Source organism: Sorex fumeus, unplaced genomic scaffold (genome assembly GCF_029834395.1).
Source record: "Sorex fumeus unplaced genomic scaffold, SorFum_2.1 ptg000047l, whole genome shotgun sequence".
Classification (NCBI taxonomy): domain Eukaryota; kingdom Metazoa; phylum Chordata; class Mammalia; order Eulipotyphla; family Soricidae; genus Sorex; species Sorex fumeus.
The window spans coordinates 40,431,150-40,457,868 of NW_026606104.1; the positions used below are offsets into that span (position 1 = coordinate 40,431,150).

The 26,719-nt window shown below is 45.9% G+C and overlaps 1 protein-coding gene across 1 annotated transcript; it reads left to right on the forward strand.

Moving 5' to 3' along the window:
* Nucleotides 1-24,859, forward strand: ELOA (elongin A). Its single transcript, XM_056123322.1, has 11 exons — nucleotides 1-166; nucleotides 5,968-6,024; nucleotides 8,152-8,258; nucleotides 9,574-10,744; nucleotides 11,120-11,234; nucleotides 14,545-14,700; nucleotides 14,790-14,887; nucleotides 18,054-18,234; nucleotides 18,492-18,603; nucleotides 20,164-20,345; nucleotides 22,155-24,859. Exons 1-11 carry the CDS (start codon nucleotides 14-16, stop codon nucleotides 22,214-22,216), a joined length of 2,394 nt encoding a protein of 797 aa, XP_055979297.1. The 5' UTR covers nucleotides 1-13; the 3' UTR covers nucleotides 22,217-24,859.
* Nucleotides 24,860-26,719: the final 1,860 nt, after the last annotated feature.

Genomic DNA, 26,719 nt, shown 5'->3' on the forward strand with positions numbered 1-26,719 from the left:
GTCTCCGCCGGGGATGCACGGAGGGCGGAGCCGCGGCCCGAGGACGCGACGCGAACCCAGTTCCGGCGAGGAGGCCGCGCCAGTGACAGCGATGGCGGCGGAGTCGGCGCTCCAAGTTGTGGAGAAGCTGCAGGCGCGCCTGGCCGCCAACGCCGACCCCAAAAAGGTGAGCGAGGGGCCCGCGCGGGCCGGGCCAGGCGTTGGGCGCGGCGCAACCCCATAACGGTCGCGGGCCGGACCCCCGGGGGTGGGGGCGGGGGTCTGGGACCGGGAGCCGGACTCGCCCCCCGCGGGGTCGCGGTGCCGTGGGGACCCCGCGGCCGGTGCCCTCTGCCGCCGCCCTGTGCCCGGGCCGCCGCGGGTCCCGACGGGCCGGGACGCGCTCCGGGCGGGCTCCGTGTGCCGGCCGGGCCCCCGGAGCTGCTCCCGGAGCCGGGCGACCGCGGAGACCCCGCGCCCCAGTTCTCCGCGTGCCTGGCACGGCCAGTGCGCCGTGGGGTCCGGCACTGAGGGGGCGGCTGCGTCCCCGGGCTCCGCGAACGCCGTCCCGGGTGGCATTAGGGCCGGGAGCCCGGCACCTTTTCTTGGCAGCCGATCTCTCGGAGCGGGTGAGACGAGCCTCCCCGTCTTGCAGCCGGACACCTGCAAACTTCAGTCATTGGGGACAGGGGTCGGGGGGCGAGGACCCAGCGGAGAAGGCGCGCTGTTGCTCCTCGGCTTCCCTCTGGCCTTGGTGGCGAGGTGCCACGTTCCCGTGCCTTGCTGGTGCGGACGCGGGCGGCCGAGCTGAGCTGAGCTCGTCTACGCTACTGGTTTTCAAGCGGAGCTTAAATGCCTTCTTCCCCCTCCCCGCTTCCCGGACCCCCGGCTGCTCGGGCTCGCGGAGCGTGTCCGGGAGATGCCGGAGCTACCCGGGAAGGTGTGTGACACGGTGTCAGCCCGGCAGACTCCCGCGATCGCTTCCTGAAGTGCTGTCGCAAGAGGAAGTGACCGGGGAGGCGGCGCGGTCGGCCACGGTCCCAGGCCACCCCGTAACCCCCGCACCCCGTGCGTGTTGGTAACTCTCACCTGCTTCCTTCCCTAACGTGGCTAACGTGGAAGGCTGAGTGTAGAGCACCAGGCCATAGGGGCTGCTTGCAAATAGTGATGACATGCCTTCGAATTCTCCCTCCCACTCTTCCAAGTTTTTCTTTTCCTCTGGATTCCAGCCTCCACTCTGACTGTGGCACACAGCGGCTCGCCATCAAGGCCACTTTTCAGCTTTTCTCCTTTCTCCCTAGCTCAAAGAGCTCTGCTTCTTCAGGCAGGGAAGCCATTTTAGTTTTAAATCTGTGATAATGCTTTCAATTGTTTTGGCTTATGTTTTCTTTGCTGCTCCAGTACCAAGTGCTCAGGCGTACGTACAAGTTTCTTTTTATAATATTTTTTTTGTGGATCTCTAATGAATGGTCATTATTTTTGAGCACTAGTTTGTTTTCTTAAACACTATAGGTTTGTGAGTGATTTTTAAAACCGTAAAGTAGTAGTTCTGTCAGGCTTTTAGAAATGCTAAGGTTTCTGCAAGAAAATTTCCCACTAGAACTTAAAGTTTGAAGTGGCATTTCTAATAGTTATTTGGCATGAACAAATTAGGAAAAGGATCGTCCTACTTGCACTATTAGTGCTTACTATAGCGTTAAAGCTTTCTCTTCCCAGATAGAATATCAGATGTATGGATTTGCATAATAAAGTGAGCATTATGATGAGGAGAAAATGTTGGAAAGTCATTTTTGCAAAGGGCACAATAGTTGGCATCCGGAAGAAAAACTGCAAGCTGGCACACTGGCCTTCCCAACCTTCTACTAACCCAACAAGCTCCCACAGGTTGTTCTTGAAATTGCAAGATGATTATATATGACAGTATTGAACTTACAACTAGATCTTGATTTCAAACCATTATTAGCCAAAGGAATGATTCCACACCTATATTCATGTGTTGTGTGTGTGTGTGTTAAATACTAGTGTTTTTAACTGTGATTAAGTTAATTTGTGATCAGGCATATGTGGGGAGAAGGTATCAGCTAGACCAGGGTTACTCAATTTCCTGTTTCTACTTTTTAATTGGAAACAGTTTTAAGTTGCTTGTAAAGTTACCAGCTTTCAGCTCATGTTAAACTTTTTTTAAGATTTTTTTTCTTTTTGGGTCACACCTGGCGATGCACAGGGGTTACTCCTGGCTCTGCACTCAGGAGTTACTCCTGGCGGTGCTCAGGGGACCATATGGGATGCTGGGAATCGAACCCGGGTTGGCCGCGTGCGAGGCAAACGCCCTACCCGCTGTGCTATCTCTCCAGCCCTCATGTTAAATTTTTTTGTTGCTGTGTGTGTAGGAGAGGGTTGTTTGTTTTTCTGGGGGGGGGGGAGTGGGGCTACATCCACAGGTGCTCTGTACTTAGTTGTGACCCTATGTGGTACTGAGGGTTCTAACTGGGGTCAGGTGAGATGTAAGTTAATGTTTTAACTTCTGTGCTATCTCTCTGGCCCTTGTGTTACATTTTAAATAAATGTAAAAAAAAAAAAGTAAGTTTGGTGACAAGCAAGAATGAGGAGGGTTACCATTATGAACATCTTCGCTCTTTGGGTTATAGAAGTATGCCAAGGACATGAGATTCCTAAGCTTATATTGTGCAAATGTTTGATATTTTCAATGACGTGTTATCGGTTCTTGCAAACTATAACTGGTACTTTGGTTTGATAAACAGCAAGTTTCCAGCTTCTGCCGGATGTCTAAAGTACTTTTACTTTGTTAAGTTCTTTCTTGAACCTCATTGAAAATAGAGGGTCTCTACAGCTCTTCCGTGTTTAGAATCTACTTGAAAGTCTTGTTTTAGTTTAGTCTGCTCTTAACTTACACTTAGGAACCCAAAACGAAACAGAAAGACAGCCTTTAATCCTCCCATTAGTTTGCAGTGAACACACCCGCAGTGACTTCTGGTCCATCCTTAGATGTTGACTTTGTACATGATGTGGGACTCTGTCCCCTTGCTGTCTTCTGTATTCTGGACTTTGAACTGTGTAGCAGCCTTCTACTTTGGGTCTCATGTGCAAAGAGACATTGGAGCTGCTGCTCTATGTTCTTTTCCTATTTTCTAAGGACATGGTTATTAAGTTGAATGTTTCTCCTGGCTTTATAGTGCATACTGTTATTGACATACATGATTAGTAGCTTGTATGGGAAGTTGCTTACCCTCATTGGGCTCAGTTTTGATATCTGGAAAATGAGGAGACTAAGATTCACTTTATAAATGAGGATGAAATGAGATAACATACAAGACCTTAGCATAGTAGCCAATACACAGTTTAATAGTATATAAACAACCTTCCAGAGAATGCCATTAGGAGACAACCTATATTTAGTCTTTTCAGTGATTAATTTTTTTTTTAAGAAAAAGAATTGCCAGGGACTGAGTGATAGTATAGCAGGTAGGGTGTTTGCCTCAAATGCGGCTTGGGTTCGATCCCTGGCACACTGAACCCTTCAGCAGTTATCCCTGAGCTCAGAGCTAACGAGTAAGTCCTGTGCACTGCTGGATGTGGTTCAAAAGAAAAGAGAAAGGGAGAAAGTAAGAAAGAAAGGAAGAGAAAAGGAATTATCAGGACGAGAGAGAGAGAGCACATCCAGGAAGGCATTTGCCTTGTATGTGCCTGACTTGGTCAGCCATATTTGAGGCAAACACCTTACCTGCTATACTATCACTCCAGCCCCTGACAATTCCTTTTCTTTAATTTTTTTTCTTTAATCACTGAAAAGGCTAAATATAGATTACCTTCTAATGTCAGTCTCTGGAAGGCATTTATATACCACTCAGTGTGTATTGACACTCTGCTAAGGTCTTACATGTTATCTCATTTTATGACCAGCACCACATATGGTCTCTGAGCACTGCCAGGAGTGATCCTGGAGTGTAGAGCCAGGAATAAGCCCTGAGCACCACCAGGTGTGGCCCAGCCCCACCTCCACCCTCAAATAGAGAATTGTCATTATCTTTTGCAACCATTGCTTGGGTGGCAAAAACTACACAAAAGCTTTCTCCTGAGTTAGATGATAATGGTTATCAGCTTTGAAATGGAGGATAATTTTCACTGCACCACAAAGATGAAACTCCCTAAATACACCACTTGAATTCTCATTGTGTCAAATGAGATTATCAGTGTGCTCCAGTTGCTTTGTCTATTGATCATCTTCAGTAATTATTGAAGTAAAATGACCTTTAGGAAAGCACTGTTGCTATTCCATTTAATAGCAGGATGACTTAGTAAAGCCTAGGTTATACAAAGAAAAAAACAAATCTGGCTATCTTATATTTAAATGAAAAGATAATCACAGTTATGCATTTTGAACTATTTGTACTTTGTAGCCCTTTTCCTGCCAGTTGTGTTTATGTACACATGGCTATTTCGTAGAGAAAGACATAGCCAATCATGACTTTTGGTAAAAGTGGACCAGGTAGGAATTGGCTGAAAACTCTCTGGTTACAGATCAAGGACAGACATTTAAAGAGCCGCCAGTTGATGGTTGAAATAATTAATAATCAATTTTATAGCTTTCCAGTATTCTGGCTGGTGACTGCACATAACTTGACACTGAAATCTGCTAGTGAAGTAGAGATTGGATCCAGTTTCTAGCTTCCAAATGAAATACCTGAGGTCCCTAGAGGTTCCTGATGTGCACATCATGGCAAGACAGTGACAGAGGGGGCTGATACTATAGTGGGTAGGGTATTTGCCTTGCAAGCAGCTGACCTGGGTTCAGTCCCTGACATCTCATATGTTCCTTCGGCCCACCTGGAGTAATTTGTGAGTGCAGAGCCAGGAATAACCCCTGAGTATCCTTGGGTGTGGCCCCAAAGTGAAAAACAATAAAATGAGCAACAATAAAAAAAAAAAGACAGTGACAGAGCCAAACTGAAGACTGTCTCTCAACCCCGAACTTAGTTTTAACAGTTCTGCTATTCCAGTTTGACCTAGTTTTAGGATCTACAGAAAGGAAATGTGGCCAAACCCAGATCACTTTTCTAATCTACGGAGACATTTTGTACTCACCGTTAACACTCTGATTCTGGAGACCAAGACATGGGGCTTGGTTTTCTGCTTGTATAAAGAGGTATTCTTTTTGTTTGTTTATTTTGGGGTGACACCTGGCAGTGTTCAGGGCTTGCTTTTGGCTATGTGCTTAGGGATCATTCCTGGCAGGCTTGAGAAACCATATGTTGGTGGTGGGGATTAAATTTACGTAAACTGCATGCAAGGCAAGGGCCCCTACCTCTGTACTAGGCTCCGGTTCCCAAAAAGTATGTATTCTGTTAAATACTGTGACTCTTACTGGAACTTGATAACATTTTCTTAATAGACACACCTTTTTGCTTTCCTCTATGCTGGGCCCATGAGTAATATTTCTGAAATTGGTACTTTCCTTAGAAGTTCTGTTTCAAAGGGCTGGAGCAATAGTACAGAGGGTAGGGCTCTTGCCTGGCACATGCCAACCCAGGTTTAATCCCTGGCACCTTATAAAGTCCCCCCAGCTTTCCAGGAGTGATCCCTGAGTACAGAGCCAGAAGTAAGCCCTGAGTACCACCAGGAGTGGCCCAAAAAATTCTGTTGTGAAACTGAGGCAAAATGATAGTTCCTACAGTTGGTAGTTTTGCCTTCTCTCAGACATATTTTCCCCTGGTGCAGAATAGTGGTTTAAAGCATGCTAAAGCTACAGGCCTTAGTGAATAATCCTGCCCTACCTGTGTCCCAGGGTAAGTAACTTAAAGTTTCTGAGCCCCTTTTCACATTTGTAAAGCAGGGATGATAATCATACTACTCTATAGTACACACAGTAAGTTCTTTTTTAAATTTTTTTAACTCAGTTCTTAACTGTCATATAGTTAATGAATTATTATGATTTTATAAAAATTAATATTTATTTTATTCTCTCTGCAGCTATTGAAATATTTGAAGAAGCTCTCTGCCTTGCCTATTACAGTTGACATTCTTGCGGTAAGAACTGTGTAAACTTAGATCTATGTTATGACTATATTCCATCTACTTCCCACTGGGAAGTATTGTAGAATAAGATTAGGGACATGGGCTTTGAAAATGATAGAAACCAGGCACAAGGTCATATGTTGAATGTATGATTCTGATTGTATGACATCCACAATAGCCAGAACCATACACTAGATGCAGATTATTGCTTCCCTGGGAACATGGTGAACTGGGAGGTACAAAGTTGCTTTTTAGAATGATAGAAATGTTCTGGAATTAGATAATGGTGAAGGTTGTGAATGTTCTGGGAACTACTGAACTAAACCCCCCACCCCTTTTATTTTCTGGGCAGGACAACACCAATGATGCTTAAGGCTTTTCCCAGTCAGTGAGTTTCTTGGGAGTCGCTCCTGACAGTGCTCAGAGTGATGTGGTGCCAGGGATCAAACCTGGGTCTTTTGCATGCATAGTGTAACATATGCTCTTCTGGCCTCAACGAGTCACGTGTTGGATGTATGTTTAAATGGTTCAAGTAGATGCCAGAGACTATATAGCTCAGTGATAGAGCAGATGCTTCATATATGTGAGGTCCTGGGCTCTATCCCAAGTACCCCCCAAAAATACAGGGGTTAATGTGCTTGGCCTGCATACAGCTAACCCCAAGATTTATCCCTGAGCACTGCCAGGAGTGACCTGAGCAAAGAGTCAGGAATAACCCCTGAGCCGAACACACACACACACGCACCTCAAATAACATTTAATTTTTAAAATGCCTTTATTTTTGGTTTGTCTGTGGTTCATACTTGGCACTTCTCAGGGGATCTTGTGGTACAGTGACTAAACAGGGCCTGCAGCGTGAAAAGCATATGCTCAGCCCTTTGGATTCTCTCACCAGCCCCACTAAATCTTATGCGATACGAATATTTTTTTCTGGGGAAGGGGGCATATCCAGCTTCACTCAGGGTTTATTCCTGGCTCTGCACTCAGGGATCATTCCTGGTTGTGCTTGGGGGACCATATGGGATGCCAGGGATCCAATCCAGGTTGGCTGTGTGCCAGGCAAGCACCCTTCCTGCTCCAGCCCATGAATGTTTTTGTTCTTTTTTGTTTTGTTTTGTTTTCAGCCCTTGAATTTTGTCTCAAAAATTTCCTAAGGAATTCAAAGATCACAGTGCTTTACACCAGTGAGTCCTGGATTCAAGTCCAAATTCTGTGACTTGAAGCTGTTTTAGGTCTTTCTTTTAGGTTTATTGTAAAAATTGAATCAGATAATGTATACATAGTTCTTTGCTCATTGGCTGACACCTGTGGGTAATCACTCTGGTTATTGTTAAAAGCTTTGGAAGTCTTTTTTTTTTTTTTTTTTTTTTTTTGCTTTTTGGGTCACACCCGGCAATGCTCAGGGGGTACTCCTTGCTCATACACTCAGGAATTACTCCTTGCAGTGCTCGGGGGACCATATGGGATGCTGGGAATCGAACCTGGGTCGGCCATGTTGGCTGCATGCAAGGGAAATGCCCTTACCCGCTGTGCTATCGCTCCAGCCCCAAGCTTTGGAAGTCTTTTAATTTATTTTTCTTCTCAATCTGGGGTGCTACTATCTATCATTAGAGGTTTGGGCATCAAAAACAAAGTAATTCTGCACTGAGACTTGAAAGGTATGTTTTATTAAAGACCTGTTTTTGTGTAGGGTCTCAATGGAAGATCCTTCTTTGCCTGCCTTCCCTTAATCATGGAGGCTCTCCCACCCACTATTCAGGGGACCTGGGTGCCATTAGAGTGATTCGTGTATAGATAGTTCAGTGCTTCAGCATGGGTGTTCTGGTCCAGTGGTGCTGGGGGCCTCCATATCCTGTGGTCCTGGGAAGAAGAAGCCTTATTTCTTTTTTGTGTGTTTTTATTTGTTTTTTTTATGGGGGTGCTGATCTGGCAGTGCTCAGGGCTAATTCCAAGCTCTGCACTCAGCGGTTACTCATGGTGGGCTTGGGGGACCTTATGGGGTGCCAGGGATAGAATTCTAATGGGCTGTGTGCCAGGCAAGCACTCTATCCACTCTACTATTGCCCTGTCCCTGCTTTATTTCTTTAGAAAACTGCCAGTTTCCATAATCTTCTAACAATTTCTTTATTAAATTTGTAGGAGACAGGGGTTGGGAAAACAGTCAATAGCTTGAGAAAAAATGAGCATGTCGGAAGTTTTGCCAGGGACCTAGTCGCCCAGTGGAAGAAGTTAGTTCCTGTGGAACGGTGAGCACATAATTTTATAGGTTTCTTCTACTGCCTGGTTATATCTGGTTCTCAGTGTTCACAGACAAGTGCTTTTACAAATTCTCTCTGCCATTTAGGTATTTATTTTTCATTTATTTATTTTGTTTTGATTACAAAAATAGTCAATAATGATGATAGAATGTTAAAAATAGGTAGAAATAAAAGTGGTTTATACTTCTACTATCCAAAGAGCATAATTAACTTTTTTTTTTTTTTTTGGTTTTTGGTCATACCTGGCGATGCACAGGGGTTACTCCTGGCTCTGCACTCAGGAGTTACCCCTCGCAATGCTCAGGGGACCATATGGGATCTGGGAATCAAACCCGGGTTGGCCACATGCAAGGCAAACACCCTACCCGCTGTGCTATTATTGTTCCAGCCCCGGCATAATTAACATTTTGCTCTGTTTCTTTCCAGTCTCTTCTGGAAAGGCATTATTTATTTATTTATTTATTTAATGAATCACCATGAGATACAGATATAGACTTACAAACTTCTGTGATTATGTTTCAGTCATACAATGATCGAGTGCCCATACCTCCACCAGTGCCCATTCTCTACCACCAATGTTCTCAGTATCCCACCCCCCACCCCATACCCTCCCCACACCTCTGTGGCAGTCACATTCGCTTTTACTCTCTCTCCTTTTGAGTGTTATGGTTTGCAATACGGGTACTAAGTGGCCATCATATTCGGTCGATAGTCTACTTTCAGCATACATCTCCCATCCTGAACGAGCCATTCAAGCATCATTTACTTGGTGGTCACCTCTCTATCTCAGCTGTAGAAAGTCATTTTTATATGGTTGAGAGTGAAGTAAGTAACAATTTCCTTTTTTGGAGGGAGGCCCATTCTTTGTGGGAGCCGCTGTGCAGGGGATTGAAGCTCCGGCTCCTTCATTCAAGGCATGTACTTCAGTCCTTTAGCTCCCTGACAAAAATCCCCCCTTTTTAATGTAATAGTTGAATGTGTCTTCATTTTGAAAAAATAATTTTAAGCATTTATATCTACAGTTTATCTTTCTTGATTTCTATGTAGTTGTAAACACATTATTTTCCTTTTAATGAGATTTTCCAATTTTAAAAGTTAGTTGAATATTTTTGAACAGAACCTATTTCCCTTCTTTCCAAGTCTTGGGGGAAATAGTTCTTTCCAAGAATGTATCTTTGCATTCTCTTTATCTCATTTTCATTCATCTTTATCTAAACGTCACTTTGTGAGTTTGGGTTCTGGAACCTCGTCTTCTAAACAAGGATCACACTGAAACTTATATCAGCTTTTTATTTTATTTCAGAAACCCTGAACCTGATGAGGACTTTGAGAAAAATAATTCCCGGAAGCGCCCCAGAGATGCTATTCAGAAAGAGGAGGAAGAGATCGAGAGAGACTACCAAGAAAACTGGAAAGCCTCTGGTAGCCGATCATACAGCCCTGATCATAGACAGAAAAAACACAGAAAGCTCACAGAGCTTGAGAGAACTCCCAAAATGTCTCACAGTCAGGAGAGGAGAGAGGAGAGAAAGAGGTGTCACAGAGCTTCACCAGTTTACTCTTCAGATCATGAATCTTCCGATTATGGCCATGTTCAGTCCCCTCCATCGTCTACCAGCCCACAGCAGATGTCTGTGGACCATTACAGATCCCCAGAGCAGGACTCTGAACCCTTTGTTCCGCACCAGAAGACTGGAAAAGGCCACAGTAATGCCTTCCAGGACAGACTGGGAGTCAGTCAGGAACGACACCTGGGTGAGTTCCAGGGAAAAGGGGCTCAGAGTCAGAACAAGGAGCACAAATCTTCCCATAAGGACAAACGGCTGGTAGATGCCAAGGGAGAAGAGAAGTCATCTCTGAGCAGAGAGAAGTCACTGAAGGCCACCTCCAAAGAGGAACACCGGAGACTGCTCTCTGGGGAGGGCACGAAGGAGAAACCACCCTCTAGTGGTGGTAAGAAAGAGAAGGATAAAGACGGCAGCACCAAGAAGCTTTTACCCCCCGTGGAGGTTGCTTCAGACAACCACCTTAAAAAGCCAAAGCACAAAGACTCAGAGAAAGCCAAATCAGACCGAAGCAAGCCAAGTCTCGACAGAGGAGACAGAGGAAAGGGGGCAGGAAACCCGGTGCCTAAGGTAAAAGAGAAGGTCTCTAACAACTTAAAGACTCAAGAACGAAAAGGAAAAACGAAGTCAGGGGGCTCCCTCCCTAAAGGTGAGGACGCAGATATGGATGATGAATTTGAGCAGCCCACCATGTCTTTCGAGTCATACCTCAGCTACGACCAGCCCCGGAAGAAAAAGAAAAAGATTGTGAAAACTTCAGCCTCAGCTCTTGGAGAAAAAGGACTTAAAAAAAATGATGCAAAAAGCACTAGTAAAAACTTGGACTCGGTTCAGAAATTACCTAAGGTGAATGAAAACAAGTCTGAGAAGCTCCAGCCAGCTGGAGGCAGTTCAGCCAAACTGAAAAAGGTAACCCCTTCAGCCCCCCGTGCCTCTGCCCGCTCTGAGCGTCTGGCCTTGCACAGCTCCCTGGACCCGCCCTGTGGCCGCGTTGCTTGGCTTGTTTTGACTGGCCTGTTGAATTTCAGTCTGAAGTAATTTCTAGGCCTTTCCGGCTGCCAGGGGAGGTAGTGCCCACTATACCTTTTCTGAGTTGCCCCGTAGTGCTGGGCCCATCTCTATCTGTTTCCTGACGTAGGTGGTGTCAGGCATGACTGCTGCCCCTCCTCCAGCCTGGATCTACCTATGAAGTTACCTGCCAGTCAACGCTGCTGGGAGCAACTGTAGGAAAGAAAGCGGTGCTTCTAGAAAGGGGCTCTTCAGTCACTGGTCTCTTCTCTGCAGGTCCCCACCGATGTAGTGCCAGTGTTGCCAGACCTCCCATTACCTGTGATACAGGCCAATTACCGTCCTCTTCCTTCCCTCGAATTGATATCTTCCTTCCAACCAAAGCGAAAAGGTAATCTTTTGCATCTTTTTTTTCAAAATGGGGAAAAGAATTTTAAAAAAAACACCTGTTCATGGGGGCCAGAGAGGTAGTACAGCAAGTAAGGCGCTTGCCTTTGTATGCAGCAGACCCAGGTTTGATCCCCGGCACTCTGAGCCCAACCTGAAGTGACCCCTGAGCACAGAGCCAGGAGTAAGCCCCGAGCACAGCCGGGTGTGTCACATAAACAACAAAAATCTTGTTCATGGTGATCCACGGAGATAGCTCAAAGAACTGGCACTCATGCTTTGAATGTAGAGGTCACTGGTTTGAGCCCCAGCATTGCATGGTCCTCCCTGGTACTGCTGGGTGTACCCTGCTGGCCTCTGAGCACTCCAGGGTGGCTTTGGTGGTCCCAGCATCAGTGCACCAAACCATCAAGCCTTTGTGCTGCACTTGGACCACGTAGAGCTGGGAGTGTCCCAGCCTAACTGAGCACTCTTGAGAGTGCTTTTTTGCATCCCCTCCACCCTGAAAAATTATTCATGATCTCTCATTGGATTTTGATGCTTTTCCAAGGAATGCAGACCCTAAAATTTGATGGCTTATGTTTTTGTGGTTTTTTTTTTTTTTTTTTTTTTTGCTTTTCGGGTCACACCTGGCAATGCTCGGGGGTTACTACTGGCTTTGCACTCAGGAATCACTCCTGGCAATGATCAGGGGACCATATGGGATGCTGGGAATTGAACCTGGGTCGGCTGTGTGCAAGATACAAGCCCTACCCGCTGTGCTGTCACTCCAGCTCAATGGCTTATGTTTGAATCCCAACTCTTGCATCCATACACTGTATGAATTTAGGTAATAACTTAATTACCTTGGACTTCACTTTCATACTCTGGAGAAATAATAATATCTGCCTCATAGACCTTTTTCTTTTATCTCTTTTCTTTCTTTTTTTTTTTGGTGGGGGAGGGCAGTACACCTCACAGTGCTCAGGGATTACTTTTGCATCTGTGTTTAGGGATAACTCCTGGTTGTGCTCATGGGATCATTTGTGGTGCCAGGGATCAAACCAGGGTTGACTACATGCAAGGCAAGTGCCTTAACCCCTGTACTATCTCTCTAGCTCCTCATAGACATATTGGATGGATTAAAAGTAATAATTGTTTAGGGGTCGAAGGATTAGTACAACTGGTAGGATGCTTGCCTTGCATGTGACCAACCCGAATTTGATCCCCGGAACCCCATATGGTTCCTGAGCCCCACCAAGGGTAAGCCCTGAGAATTTCCAGGTGTGGCCCCAAAACAAAAATAATGGTTGTGGTAGAGCTCTTAGATCTGGGTTTTCCAATCTGATGGGTGTTCAGTAAATCTTAGGAGCAGCTATTACTAGCAGCTTTTCATTCTATATGTTGTACATGAGTCTTTTTTTAAGATTTATTTATTTATTGCTTTTTGGGTCACACCTGGCAATGCTCAGGGGTTACTCCTGGCTCTGCACACAGGAATTACTCCTGGCGGTGCTCAGGGGACCATATGGGATGCTGGGAATCGAACCCAGGTCGGCTGCGTGCAAGGCAAATGCCCTACCGCTGTGTTATCACTCCAGCCCCAGTACATGAGTCTTTTAAAAAAATTTTTTGGGGGGTAGGGGGCAGTCACACTCAGCATTGCTCAGGCTTACGGTAAGGTAAGCAACCTACTACTGTACTATCGCTACTGCCTGAGTCTTTAAAAAGAATAGGTGGGGTGGGGGTGAGGGTTATGCTCCGTAATGTTCATGGGTTACTCCTGGTTCTGTACTCAGGAATTACTCCCTTTTTTCTTTAGTTTGGTTTTGGGACCATACCCAGTAATGCTCAGGGGTTACTCCTGGCTCTGCACTCAAAAGTTACTCCTAGCAGTGGTTGGTGAACCATGTGGGATAATGGGGATTCAGCTTGGGTTGGCCTCCTACGAGTCAAGCTCCTTACTTACTGGACTATCTCTCCTAAGTCTTTCATTTTTTTGTCATTTAAAATTAATTACTTATTTTTATTTTGAGCCACACTCAGCAGTGATCAGGCTCTGTGTTCAGGAATTACCCTGGCAGTGCTTGGGGGACCATCTGGGGTGCCTGGGATCAAACCTGGGTCAGCCATGTACAAGGCAAAAATGTCTTACCTGCTATACTATTGCTCTAGCCCAGCAAAGTCTTCTATTTTTCATTTTTCTGTTTTGTTTTGTTTTTGAGCCATACCCTATGCTCAGGGTCTATTTTAGCTATCAGCTCAGGGGGCATTGCATGCAAAGTATGCACTCCATCCCTTTGAGCCAGCCGTCAGGCCATCCCTTTGGGCTCAAAAGATAGGATTGCTGATAGGGCATTTGCATTGCACGTGGCTGACGCAGATTTGACTCCCAGCAATCCCCATGGTCTCTCGAATTCTGCCAGGAATAATTCCTGAGTGCAGAGCCAGAATTAACCCCTGAGCATTGCCAGATATGGCCCAAAAGCCAGGAAAAAAGACACATAGCAAACATATTAGGGGGCTGGAGAGATAGTAAGTTCAGGGGTAAAGTATTTACCTTGCATGGGGCCTACCCAGGTTTAATCCCCAGCACCCATATGGTTCCTTGAGTACCACCGGCAAATCAAAACAAACAAAATAACTAGAAACCACATAAGTGCCCCTTTGAAAGATGAACCAATAAACCATGGTTCATACACATGGTGGCATCCTGTGCTTCTCTAAGCATATGGAAAATCTTCGTGTTAAATGAAAACACTGTAGTACTGTCTTTCTATTGTTCATCAGTTCACTCGAGCGGGCACCAGTAACGTCTCCATTGTGAGACTTCTTGTTACTGTTTTTGGCATATTGAATCCATCACGGTTAGCTTGCCAGGCTTTGCCGTGCGGGCGAGATACTCTCGGTAGCTCGCCAGGCTCTCCTAGAGGGGTGGAGGAATTGAACTCGGGTCGGCCTCGTACAAGGCAAACACCCTACCTGCTAGTGTTCTGTTATTAGTTGGTAAAAAGGAAGGCCAGAAAAATTGCTCAAGGGGCACACTCTGCATGCAGGAGACCTGGACTCTATCTGTAGCACTTCCCGGTCCTCTGAGCACTGCTGGAAGCGATCCCAGAGCAGCATGCCAGGAGTAGCCCCTGAGCAGCACCAGGAGAGCCCTGGAGCAAAAAGAATAAAATACTGTTTTCACCCCCATAGATTCTGGAAGGTTATACAAGAAAGTGGGAGCACTGGTTACCTTAGAAAAATATCTGCGCTGAAGAATGGGTGGGAAAGAGTGTTCATCGCACCAAGCCTTTTCTAACATTTGTTCCCATTGTCTTCTCCTGTAGCACTCTCTTCACCCCATGAAGAGGAAGAAGCGGGATTCACTGGACGTAGAATGAATTCTAAGATGCAGGTGTATTCTGGTTCCAAGTGTGCCTATCTCCCCAAAATGATGACCTTGCACCAGCAATGCATCCGGGTACTTAAAAACAACATTGACTGTAAGTCACATGCTTCTCTCTCTTGCTCTCAAGTGGTTGTAGCGCGGAATCTGGATGCTACTCAGCACTTTCCCTTTGGTTCCCCGCAGCGATCTATGAGGTGGGAGGAGTCCCGTATTCTGTCCTTGAACCTGTGCTGCAGAGGTGTACTCCTGATCAGCTGTACCGCATAGAAGAGTACAATCATGTGAGTATCCTGTTTGAGTGGAAATAAAGGGCACTTTTCTGGTTTTGTCTCCATGAATCACTTTGTCTCTGTGAATCTGCCTCATCTCAAGTGTAGGGCAGTTTTCTGATCATTGTTCTGGGTGTTTGGCTGGGAATAGAACCCAGGGCCTCACTCATACAGAGTTGCCTGTTTGCCCTTTTTGTTTGTTTGTTTAGTTTTATTTTGGCTTTTGGACCATACTGAGTGGTACTCAGGTCTTACTCCTGGCTCTGTACTCAGAGATCACTGCTGGCTGGACTCGGAGGGACCATATAGAGAAATAGGGATTGAACCCAGGTTGGCTATGTGCAAGGCAGGAACCCTACCTACTGTCTCTCTCTCCAACCTCTTCCATGCTTTATTCTTTTGGTTTTGGGGCCATAACTGGTGATTCGCAGCACTGCTGGATGATTACTCCTGGCTATATGCTCAGGAATTATTTCTGGTGGTGCTCTGGGGATCATATGGGATTGAACCTGGGTCCATGCCAAGCAAGACAGATTGCCATGTACCATGTACTGTACTATTGCTCTGACCCTTTTCCTTTTTTCCCCCCCCTTCCTCTCTGGTTATTTAAATGTCTTTTTTGTTCAGGTAATACACCAAGCAGTGCTTTTTGACTACTAGTATTTCTGGGCTTGCGGATCCTCCATTGCTACTCAGGACCATGCAGTGTTCAGGATTTAACTGGGGTCAGCCGAACATAAGAGCCTTAAGCACTGTACTTGACTCTCTCTCTCACCCCAAATAGGTGCCTTTCGTCAAGCATAATTTTAGGGTCTGGAGCGATAGTACAGCAAGTAGGGAATTGGGCTTGCATGCAGCTGACCCTGTTTTGATCCCCAGCATCCCATATGGTCGTCCCCTGAGCACCGCCAGGAATAATTCCTGGGTGCAGAGCCAAGAGTAACCCCTGAGCAAACATGCATAATTTTTTTTTTTTTTGGCTTTTTGGGTCACACTTGGCGATGCTCAGGGGTTACTCTTGGCTCTGCACTCAGGAATTATTCCTGGCGGTGCTCAGGGGACCATATGGGATGCTGGGGATCAAACCTGGGTTGGCTACATGCAAGGCAAATGTGCTCCCCGCTGTGCTATCATTCCAGCCCAACATGCGTAATTTTTTAAAAACCTGCTTCAGGCGCCTTGATGTTTTATTGTTTTGGAGAGGGGCTTGAAACTTTTTTGGTTTTGGGTTATACCTGGCAGTTTTCCCAGCATTGCACTAAGGTGAATTCCATAATAGACCCTGTATTCCAGGGGTCAGACCTGGGATTCCCACACACAAAGTATTTGCTCTGTCCTGTATCTCCCAGGCCCTCTGGCTTCTGGCACCTTAACCAGACCCCTTGGGCTAGTATCAAAGTGGGATTTAAAGGGAGCAAAAACAGTTCCTATCCTTCCTTTTGAGATTGTATAGTCATAGAGATAAAGGGAGAATTTGTCAGTCCAGCCCTAGGACATAGGGTGAGGACACTAAGGCATCTGGTGAACACCTGACAGTTTGTGTCTTGGGATACAAGTTGGGGTCTAGAGAGAGAGAGTATAGGTGTTAAGGCACTTGCCTACATGTAGCTGACCCTGATTCGATCCCTGGCAATGCATGTGGTCCCCCAAGAACCGCCAGTAGTAAGTTCTTAGCACCATTGAGTGAGGCCCCAAAACAAAAACAAAAAGCCACATGAGATTGGCTGGGTCTTCTGAAAACAATCAGATCTATTCAAAAATGAATGTGGTAATGTTGGAAAGGTAGCACAGCAGGTAGGGTGTTTGCCTTGCATGTGGCCGACCTGGGTTCAATTTCTCCGTTCCTCACGGAGAGCCCAGCAAGCTACCGAGAGTATCCCATCCGCACTGCAGAGTCTGGCAAGCTCCCTGTGGCATATTCGATATCCCAGAAATAGTAACAAGTATCACAATGGAGACGTTACCGTTGCCCGCTTGAGCAAATTGATGAACAACGGGAGGATGGTGCTACAGGACAGTGAATGTTGGAATATAGTCATTTGATTGTATTACCTGTCTAATTCCAGGGACTGTCACATCACCTCCATTGCAGAACTTTGTACTCTGGGGGAATACTTGGATTTGACTGAGTACCAATTCTGTTCTCTGATTTACTAAAAGAAAAGAATGATCTTGGGGCTGGAGAGATACTTCAGAGGGCTGAGTGCATGCTTTGGCATGAAGAAGGCTGGTTTCGATCCCCAGCACCTCATAGTCTGCTAAACATGGCAAGGAGCAGCCCCCTAACTGATTTCAGCTCAGTGAGGCACTGAGGGATTGTGGGCCCAAACTCACCTCCCAACCCCCCAATGAAAAAAGAAAAGAAAAAGACTGTTAGATTAGTTTTTGTGGTTTTGTATCACCTAAACTCACAACTGCAAAAACAGCTAGTATTTTACTGCACTTTCATCTGTTTTTCTTTTTGGTGCTAACTATCTAACCAAAGACCTTGTATAAGTGTGAAGATATGCTCTAACACTGTGGTGTACTGTCGTAACTTCTTTTTTAGTGTAATGTTTGTTTCTAGAACTTGTATTTTCACTTTCTGCTACTGCAAGGGCCAAAAAAGTATTAGGTTGTCTGGAGAAACAGTACAGGGGTTATCGCGCTGGCCTTATTATAGCCAACCTTGATTCTATCCTCAGCACCGTATGGTCCCTTAAGCATCACCAAATGTGAACCAAACCCATCCCCCCCAATCTTTTTAGGAGACTACTTATTCTCTAGATGATTAAGGATAGGAAAGAACTGTATAAGTTCTGTATCAAAATTATGTTCTGGGACTGAGAGATAGTACAGCAGGGAGAGCACTTGCCTTGCATGCGCCTGTGTTCAATCCCCAGCATCTGACCCCAAGCTCATCGGAATAATTACCTTGAGCAACCCCGGGTGTGACCCAAAAGCCTAAACAAAACAACATAAAAAGTTCTGGGCCAGAGAGTGCAAGAAGTAAAAATACTTGCCTTGCATGCTGCCAACCCCAGTTCAAATCTTGATACCACATACGGTCCCCCGGCCATTGCCACCAATGATCCCTGAGCACAGAGCCAAACGTATGCCCTGAGCATCATGAGGTAGACCCCTCCCCACAAAAAAATAAAGATAAATGAATAAATATCACGTCTCTGTTCCGATCCAGGTGTTAATTGAAGAAACTGATCAGTTATGGAAAATTCACTGTCACCGAGACTTTAAGGAAGAAAGGCCAGAAGAATATGAGTCATGGCGGGAGATGTACCTGCGACTTCAGGATGCTCGGGAGCAGAGGCTACGGTTACTAACAAAGAACATCCAATCTGCACATGCCAACAAGCCTAAAGGTGGGGCAGGGGGTGGGCACGTAAAAGCCTGAGGGATGGGACCTGATGAATAGCCCTGTGGGCTTGGTGGGTTTGACTTGGCAAGGACCTCTCATTCCTAAATCTCTCTGGAGTTTGCATGGAACAGGGTCAGAGGGGATGTTTTTCTTTTGTGGCTCCCACCTGTGCCACCTTTTAACATTATCAAAGCCTTATTAATGATTAATAAGGCCTTATTAATTGGGAAGGCAGATATTAATCTCCATATTTCTTCACAGGTCGACAAGCAAAGATGGCCTTTGTTAACTCTGTGGCTAAGCCGCCCCGCGATGTTCGAAGGAGACAGGAGAAGTTTGGGACAGGAGGAGCAGCTGTGCCTGACAAAGTCAAGTAAGATGGTGCTCCTGCGGTTTCTGTACAGTCAGGGAGAGGACCCCAAGGGCTTGTCTTCAATCCTGAAAGGCAGCTCAGGGGCAGGAAGTGGTTTTGTAGGGGAGGGACGAGAGAAAGGCACTACAGTGTGGTTCTGGTGGTAAACGTTTTTGGGGGGTAGGGGTTTGGGCTACATCTGGTAGTACTCAAGGGGTCACTCCCATTGTGTTCAAGAGACCATGTGGTGCCAGGGATTGAACTAAGCTCTGCCACATAGAGCTTTAAGCCTGGCACTGTCACTTGGCCCCTGATAAATGATCCCTCTAGCGAGAAATTGTTTTTAGTTGTTGTTGTTGTTGTTTTGTTTCTGGTGGTGCTCAGGGCTTATTCTTTGCTCTCTGCTCAGGGAGCACTCTGGCAGGGCTCAGGGAACAACATGAGGTGCCAGAGATAGGATCCAGCTTGGTTGCATGTAAGGCAAGTGCTGTATCCACTGTACTATCTCTCTGGCCCCTGGAGATTTTAACCAGTTTGGAACTTGACTGCCCTCAGCTTCTGCTTTCTTGATTGTAATGTGATTGAGGATTGATTATCCTGCCTCTCAGGAGACTCGAGAGTAAATGGAGAACAAGGACTGGGAAGATAGCTTGAGAAGCTGGAACATAAGAGACCAGTTCAATATGAACCCTTGAGCATCGTCAGAAACAACTCTTACTCACTGTAGGGTGTGGTCCAAAAAACCAAAATAAATAGAAAGATGGCTTGGTTTGTGGGGAAATATTTCCTTATGATTTATCCTCTTTCATTTAAACAAAAAACACAATCTACGATCCTTGAATTATTTAGGTCTTATTTGCATTTAAAAAATTCAAATCTATACCTATATAGTAGCACTGTCCTCCCATTGTTCATCGATTTGCTCGAGCGGGCACCAGTAACATCTCCATTGTGAGACTTGTTACTGTTTTTGGCATATCAAATACGACATGGGGAGCTTGCCAGGCTCTGCCGTGCAGGCGGGATACTCTCAGTAGCTTGCTGGGCTCTCCGAGAGGGACAGAGGAATCTAACCCGTGTCGGCCACATGCAAGGCAAACGTCCTACCCACTGTGCTATCACTCCAGCCATTCATAGCACTGTAGCACTGTCATCCCATTGTTCATCGATTTGCTCGAGCGGGCACCAGTAACATCTCAATTGTGAGATTTGTTACTGTTTTTGGCATATTGAATATGCCACAGGGAGCTTGCCAGGCTCTGCCATGCAAGCGGGATACTCTTGGTAGCTTGCTGGGCTCTTCGAGAGAGACGGAGGAATCAAACCCAGGTCGGCCGCATGCAGGCAAACGCCCTACCTGATGTGCTATTGCTCCAGCCCACCTATATAGTACTTGTTGAAATTATCATTTATTCTGAAGAGCTAAAGCAATCATTTCTTGAATTAAAACCAGAGTCTCAGGTGATGAGCTCCACTGGTAATAGCAGCAAAACTGTATCCTCCTAAGACAGGCCCATCCCAAGCTATTGGTGCTGAAGACAGACCTCTCTGCTCAGACTAAATAGCCTGATTCTCTTTCAGGATTAAGCCTGCTCCATACCCCACAGGAAGCAGCTGTGCACCAGCCAGCAGTGGCAGCAGCAACAATTTTAATGCTAGCCCTGAGGAGACAGTCTATGATGGCCCGAGCACCAGCAGTGCCCACTTGGCACCCATGGTCAGCAACACCGTTTCCTATGATCCCAGGAAACCGACTGTGAAGAGTAAGTAACTGGAGGTTCCCGCTCCATTGTCCAGGGTTATGTGAACCTCTTGACTGGCAACACCCCCACCTTATTTCATGCATTGGAAGCAGCACGTGCATGTGTGTGTATAGCTGGCGTGATACCAGTTCCTGTTTCCCTTGCTCTCTTCATCACGGGCTGACATCTTCGACACAATTGGTGTGACTGTTCATTTCGGCACTCTGCCTTTTTTGTTTGTACTTTTGTTTTGGTTTTGGTGCCACACCTAGTAATGTTCAGGCTTACTCTTGGCACAGTGCTTAGGGATCACTCCTGGCGGTGCTCGGGGGACTATATGGGATGCGGGGGATCAACCCGGGTTAGCCGTGTGCAATGCAAGTGCCCTACCTGCTATATTCTTCTCTCTAGGTCCTTGCCTATTTTTTTTTTTAACTTAAATGTAAACTAGTTTCTCCAGGTAGTTATAGGCAATTCCTAATTGTTATTAATTAAATGATATTTCGTCTTATTGAGGTTTTATAACCATAGCTTCTGAGTAGCCTTTTAAATTAAAAACAGTAGTGGGCTTGAGCAATAGTGCAGTGGGCAGGGCACTTGCCTTGCATTCAGCTGACCTGGGTTCAATCCCCAGCATCCCACATGGTCCCGCAGCACCACCAGGAGTGATTCTTGAGCACTGCTGGGTGTGGATCACACTGACCCGTGCCAAAAACAAGCAAAAATTGGGAGGCTGGAGCAATAAGACAACAGATAGGGCATTTGCCTTGCGTGCCGTGCATAGAGTTTGAAATGGTCCCCCAACCCTCTCCAGGGTTGATCCCTGAGTACAGAGCCAGGAGTAAGCCTTGAGTATTGTTCGTATTGCTGGATGTGCTCCAAAAAAGCGAAGAAAAAAAGAAACATTTTTGTTTTGTTTTGGGGGGTATACCTGGTAGTGCTCAGGTGTTTTCCCAGCTCTTTGCTCAAGGGGTTGGGGTTGGAGGACCAGGAGATGCCAAGGATTAGACCCAGGCCTCCTGCATGCAAAGTATGCACTCAGTCCTTAGCTTCCTGGGGGTTTTAACAGCTATTTTGTTTTGTTTTTCAGTCACAGTTAACAATGATCAGGGGTTAGTCCTGGCTCTGCTCTCAGGAGTTACTCCTGGTGGTGCTCATGGCACCATTTGGGATGCCAGAGATTGAACCCAAGTTGGCTATGTGCAAGACAAGTGCTTCTTATGTCTAAATTGAACAGTTGGGGCCGGAGCTATAGTACAGAGGGAAGGGTGTTTGCCTTGCACATAGCCAACCCAGGTTTGATCCCTGGAATCCCATATGGTCCCCCAAGCACTGCCAGGAATAATTGCTGAGTGCAGAGCCAAGAGCAACCCCTGAGCCAGGTATGAACCCTGCACTTCCTCTCCCCCCCCCCAAAAAAAAATTTGAACACTTACCTTAGACCTGCTATCCTGGTCAGGTGGGGTAGGAGATTCGTGCTGTTTTGGCTATTAGTGAGACAGGGTTCAGTTACTTATGGCTCAGTTTGGCTGTAGAGTCTGGCAAGGATTGAATTCCAGTTCTGTTCCTTAATGTACAATAGGGGCAAGTTGGCTATTCTCTTGAGTCCTGGAGAGGGTGTTGGAATTGGAGAGTAATTACTGTGGACTGGCCTGGGCTCTCCAGTGACCATGAGCCGCATGCTGCTGCTCTGATGGAGTTAACAGACAACTATTGCTTGTGTCTGTGTTTGTCCAAGAGGAGTAAGGCTTGGCTTTGACTGTCAACCACTGGGACTGTGTGTCTAAACTGCCACAAATCTGAAACAACCGACTTATTTTCTTTTCACAGAAATTGCCCCCATGATGGCCAAGACGATTAAAGCTTTCAAGAATAGATTCTCTCGGCGATAAACTGAGGACTTGCCTTGGAGATGCAACTTGGGGGTGGGGGAGGAGTACAAAGTGCCGACTGAGGAATGGAGCTTCCAAAGGAGACCACAATCTCTGACTCGGTGGAACTTCTTGGTCTCCAACTCCACACGGGTTGCAGGTCTTCCCCGGGGACACTGCACCGCAGCCCCTGCCTCCTGCCAGGAGAACACTTCAGAATTCTGGAGCGATGTGAAGCCTCAGGCTCACTGAGGATTTTAAGGTCAATTATACTTTCGTTTTTAATTAGTTTCTTTGTAAACTATAAGATATAGTTTTAATTAATAAATATTGCCCCCAGATTGTATTTATATTACCCCCCAGGTTTTTGTTTTTTGCTTTGTTTTGGTTTGGGGCGGGGGGGATTGGTTTTTATTTTGTTTGTTTTTCTTGATCTCTACCACACAGTTGGCCTTTATTTTCAAGGTTTTTTATTACTAAGATTAGACAGATGCCTAGTGAAAGCCATTTTCCCACCCCAGTTAAACTCTCCCGAGTGGACTCTTGTCCAGGGGGAGGGGTGGGGGTCCCAGGCTGTGTGGTGCCTGCTGCACATGGAGGGAGGCGTGGGGCCTGACCCCCTGTCCGAGAGGGAGTCCAGGGTGGAAGCAAATGTTTCCAGGCTAGACCCTCGCCTCTGGCCCCTGTTCAGTGTTTTGAGTTTCTATGCAGGTGCATCTCTTTCTAACTCATAGTATTTATTAAGGGAGGTTTTTTTGTGAAAGTCTAGAGCAGTGGGATTCAGCTTCTGGTCCAAGAACCAAGTTACCAGTCTTGTGGCATAAACAGGTTGAAAACCACTGTTGTTTCTAGGGTCTTTTCCCAGCCTTTTGGCCAGTTCCCATTTTTTTCTTGATTCTTTCCTTTCTGGCTTTCTAGAAGACACAGAACTTTGGGAGATCAATTTGCACAGAACCCTAATGTTTTAATTATTTCTAGTGTCTGATTCAAAATTTAAGTTGGGGTTTTTGTTGTTGGTTTTTTTGGTTTTTTGGGGTTTTTTTGGTCCCTTCCCTTGCTTTTCCTTCTCACTAATGGGCAGGAAAACAAGCAGATGGCAGGGCTTCTTGTAGTGCCAGAACCCAACTTTAGAGTTTTAAATGCCAGCACTTTAATCTCATTCCTTGTGATTACTACTAGAAGAGAATGGTTTTAAAGTCACAATGCTATGTTGGAAATGGGCTTTCTTTTGCCTTTTCTTTAAAAAGATCATGTGATTGGAAGAGCACAATTTGCTATGTTTCATAGATAACTTTGTAGCTGTAGCTCTCTCTTTTGGGTAGAATTTGGAGGGAAGGGCCAATGTAAGGAAACTGGAGTATCAGATGGGTGGGATCTTCCAAGGCAGGTTTTGGAAGGGAGGGTCTCACTTTCCACTTGACACAGGGGCAAGGTAGGAATTCAGAGGACAGTGTCTGTTCCTTCTTGGCTGTTGAAACCCATCTTGTAGGCACAACCCACTTGGCTGTGACCCCCATGGGGATAGATGTTATATTTTTAGGTGTTCATCCTTAAGAAACCAGAGAAGCAGACTGAGGGATGATTAGTGTGACCACCTGGGTCGCTTAGCAGGCAGTTACCTCAGCAAGCTTGCTCAGGGTCCTGTATGTGGAACCCATTGTTTTTAACTATCCTGGCGACCGTGGGTCACCTTTGGAGAGTCCAGCGTCACAGGGAGTCTGTACAGCAAACACAAAGATTGCATTGTTTGGCTGGTTGCTGTACGGGGTTCCCACTGGCAGGACACAATATCACGGTGTTTAATTTGCTGTACTTTTTAATTGGGTAAAGCATTATTTCTCCTAATTACTTACCATTCCACTCCTATCCTCTAGCCTGCTCCCCAAGTCTGATATTCGGAAGCTGCTCACTTAAACCCGAATTAACATTCTGGGTCAGATGTCTGACATCTGTTGTCTAGAATAGCTTCCTCGCAGTGTTCAGCACTTTGAATTTGTCTCTTAGCTATGTATTCAGATCTCTGTCATTGAAACCAGTTTTTCGTATTTCAGATTCAGCTGTGTATGATGTAATTTCCTTTACTAAGTAAGGACTCTTTAGACAAGGAGGGAAGAAAGGACACACACTTGCTCATCCCAACATCACTACCCACTTCGGGCACATAAGGATTTTTTTATTACCCCTGTTTACGTAGAGCCAGATCTTTCTACCCTTCCCCCTCCCAGAGTGTCTGCATCAGGGATGTGACTTGGTGAGAAGACTGAGGAGGAGAGGAAAACTTGAATTTCTAAACAACCTCCTCGTCCGGGTTATTGACATAGCTGCAGAGCAGACACAGGATGATGTTGAACCTTTGGTCTCATTTGTGGAAACGTGTGCAATTTTTCTTCTGTGCTACACTACATACAAATCACCAAATTACAAATTAACCCTTTGTTATCCCGTGGTGTAACGAGCAATTTCTCTGGGGCTTTCTCTTTCCGGGAAATGGGAGGGAAAGGAGCAAGGTATCAGCCTGCTCTTTATTTGTATTTTGGTCCCAAAATGTAAATACAATTTTCTATGTTACTTTTTTGTGGTAACTACCAAGATGAATATTTTAATTAGATAAGTTATATGAAAAGGAAGGAAATTTCCTTGTCTAAATAAAAAAAGACACACACCAAAAAGAAAAAAAGCCCATACTACTGTCTTTATTACTGTGTCAGAGAATGGAAGTTGGTCTCAAAAATACCTGGTATCTGGACTTTGAGTAGAGAGTGTTAATCCTCGGTGTGGGACATCAAGTCTGTTGTATTGGGAACAGGGAAAGCTCAGCAGACAAGAGCACATGGTGGGCAGAAAGCCTCAGCACCACATGGACTCCTGAGCACAGAGCTGGTAGTAGCACGGCTCCTGAGCACTACTGTGTACCACCTACCCTCCCACAAATACACCCACAAAAATGTATTTCTGTGTGCAGCACAATAGGACGGCCAAGGGAAATACAGGAGGATAAAGAATTGTTGTGACTCACGTACGTAGTCTTCGTTATCACAGCGATCGTGTAGGTAGTCATGGCTAATTTTAAAAAGTAGGAACAGCAGCAAAGGGGCCGGGGAGATCGTTCAGTGTATAGGGCACTTGTCTTGCACACGACCAACCTGGGATTGGTCCCTGGCACTCCAGATGGTGCACAGAGTAGAGCCAGGAGGAACCTTGGGCACTGCTGGGTGTAAACCAAAACCAAAAATTTGATGGCACTCACATTACATGTCCATTGTGGATGTGATGGGGGTGCTGCCCTCTGTCATCCTCAGGAACCCTGGGCAAGGAAACTGCTATCCGTGTGTTATTTTCAAGCAGGTGAAGAGTATTACACTGGGTGGGAGGGTAAGTGGTTAAAGTGCTTGCCTTCATCCCACAACTGCGTATGTCCCATAAGTGCCACCAGGGGTCACTCCTGAGTACAGAACCAGGAGTAACCTCCAGGCACCTGGGTGTGATTATCCCCTCCCCGTCACCAAAGAATATCACACTGGCCCCTAAGCTATTTGCATAAATGGCCCCTGTCATTTCTTTTTTGGGTTACAGCCAGCAATGTTCAGGGAGATAGTACAGTGGGTGGGGTGCTTGCCTTGCCCATTCCTTACAGTGTTCTGGGGGCCGGGGATCAAATCCGGGTGAGCCGCTTGCAAGACAAATGCCCTACCTGTTGTACTATTGCTCCAGCCCTGCCCCTGTCATTTCTATCAGATTTCATTGGCTGCACCTAAACTCAAGGAGACAGGCAAGTATAATCCATCCATAGGCCTGAAAGCAGAGACCTAGAAATGTAGCATCAAAGACCCTTAGGGCAACCCCAACAGCTAAGACCACCCGTTTCAATCCCTCACTTCTATCTGTGTGCTCTGTGCACCCCTGAATATGTCACTTAACCTCTCTCTGTTTCAACTTCCTCCTCCAAAATTAAGTATCAACCTTGCAAAGCTTTCTATTATGATTTAATAAGCTAAAATATAGAATAGTGCATGGTACCTAGAAAGAGTTTAGGACAGATGATGAGTTAGGTATCCTGTGAAGATTTAAAAGATAAAGAAATGGGGCCAGGGAGATAGTACAATGGGTAGGGTGCTTGCCTTGTCCATGGCTGACCTGGGTTCAAACCTCTGAGGCACCTTGTATAGTTCCCTGAGCCCACCAGGCACTGAGTGAAAAGCCAGGAGTAAGTCCTGAGCACTGCTGGGTGTGGCTGAAAAAAAATTTTATAATTCTTGAGCTACAGAAACATTTGCAGATGAGCCTGGAAGTTGAGAAAGGAAAAAATGCGGAGACTCTCCCTACCAAATCCAGGGTAGCTCAAGAAATCATTGAGAAATCCCATTTATATCCCAGCAGTAAAGATGTGCAAGAGAAGGAAGAGGCATTCTTCCCAAATCAGACCTAAGCCTTCGCGGAGGGCTGGTCCTTGAAGTTCAACCCCATAGCAAATGCAATTTCCCATCCTACCAGAAGGGGGCGAAGAGCAGAAGTCCTGCTCTCAGC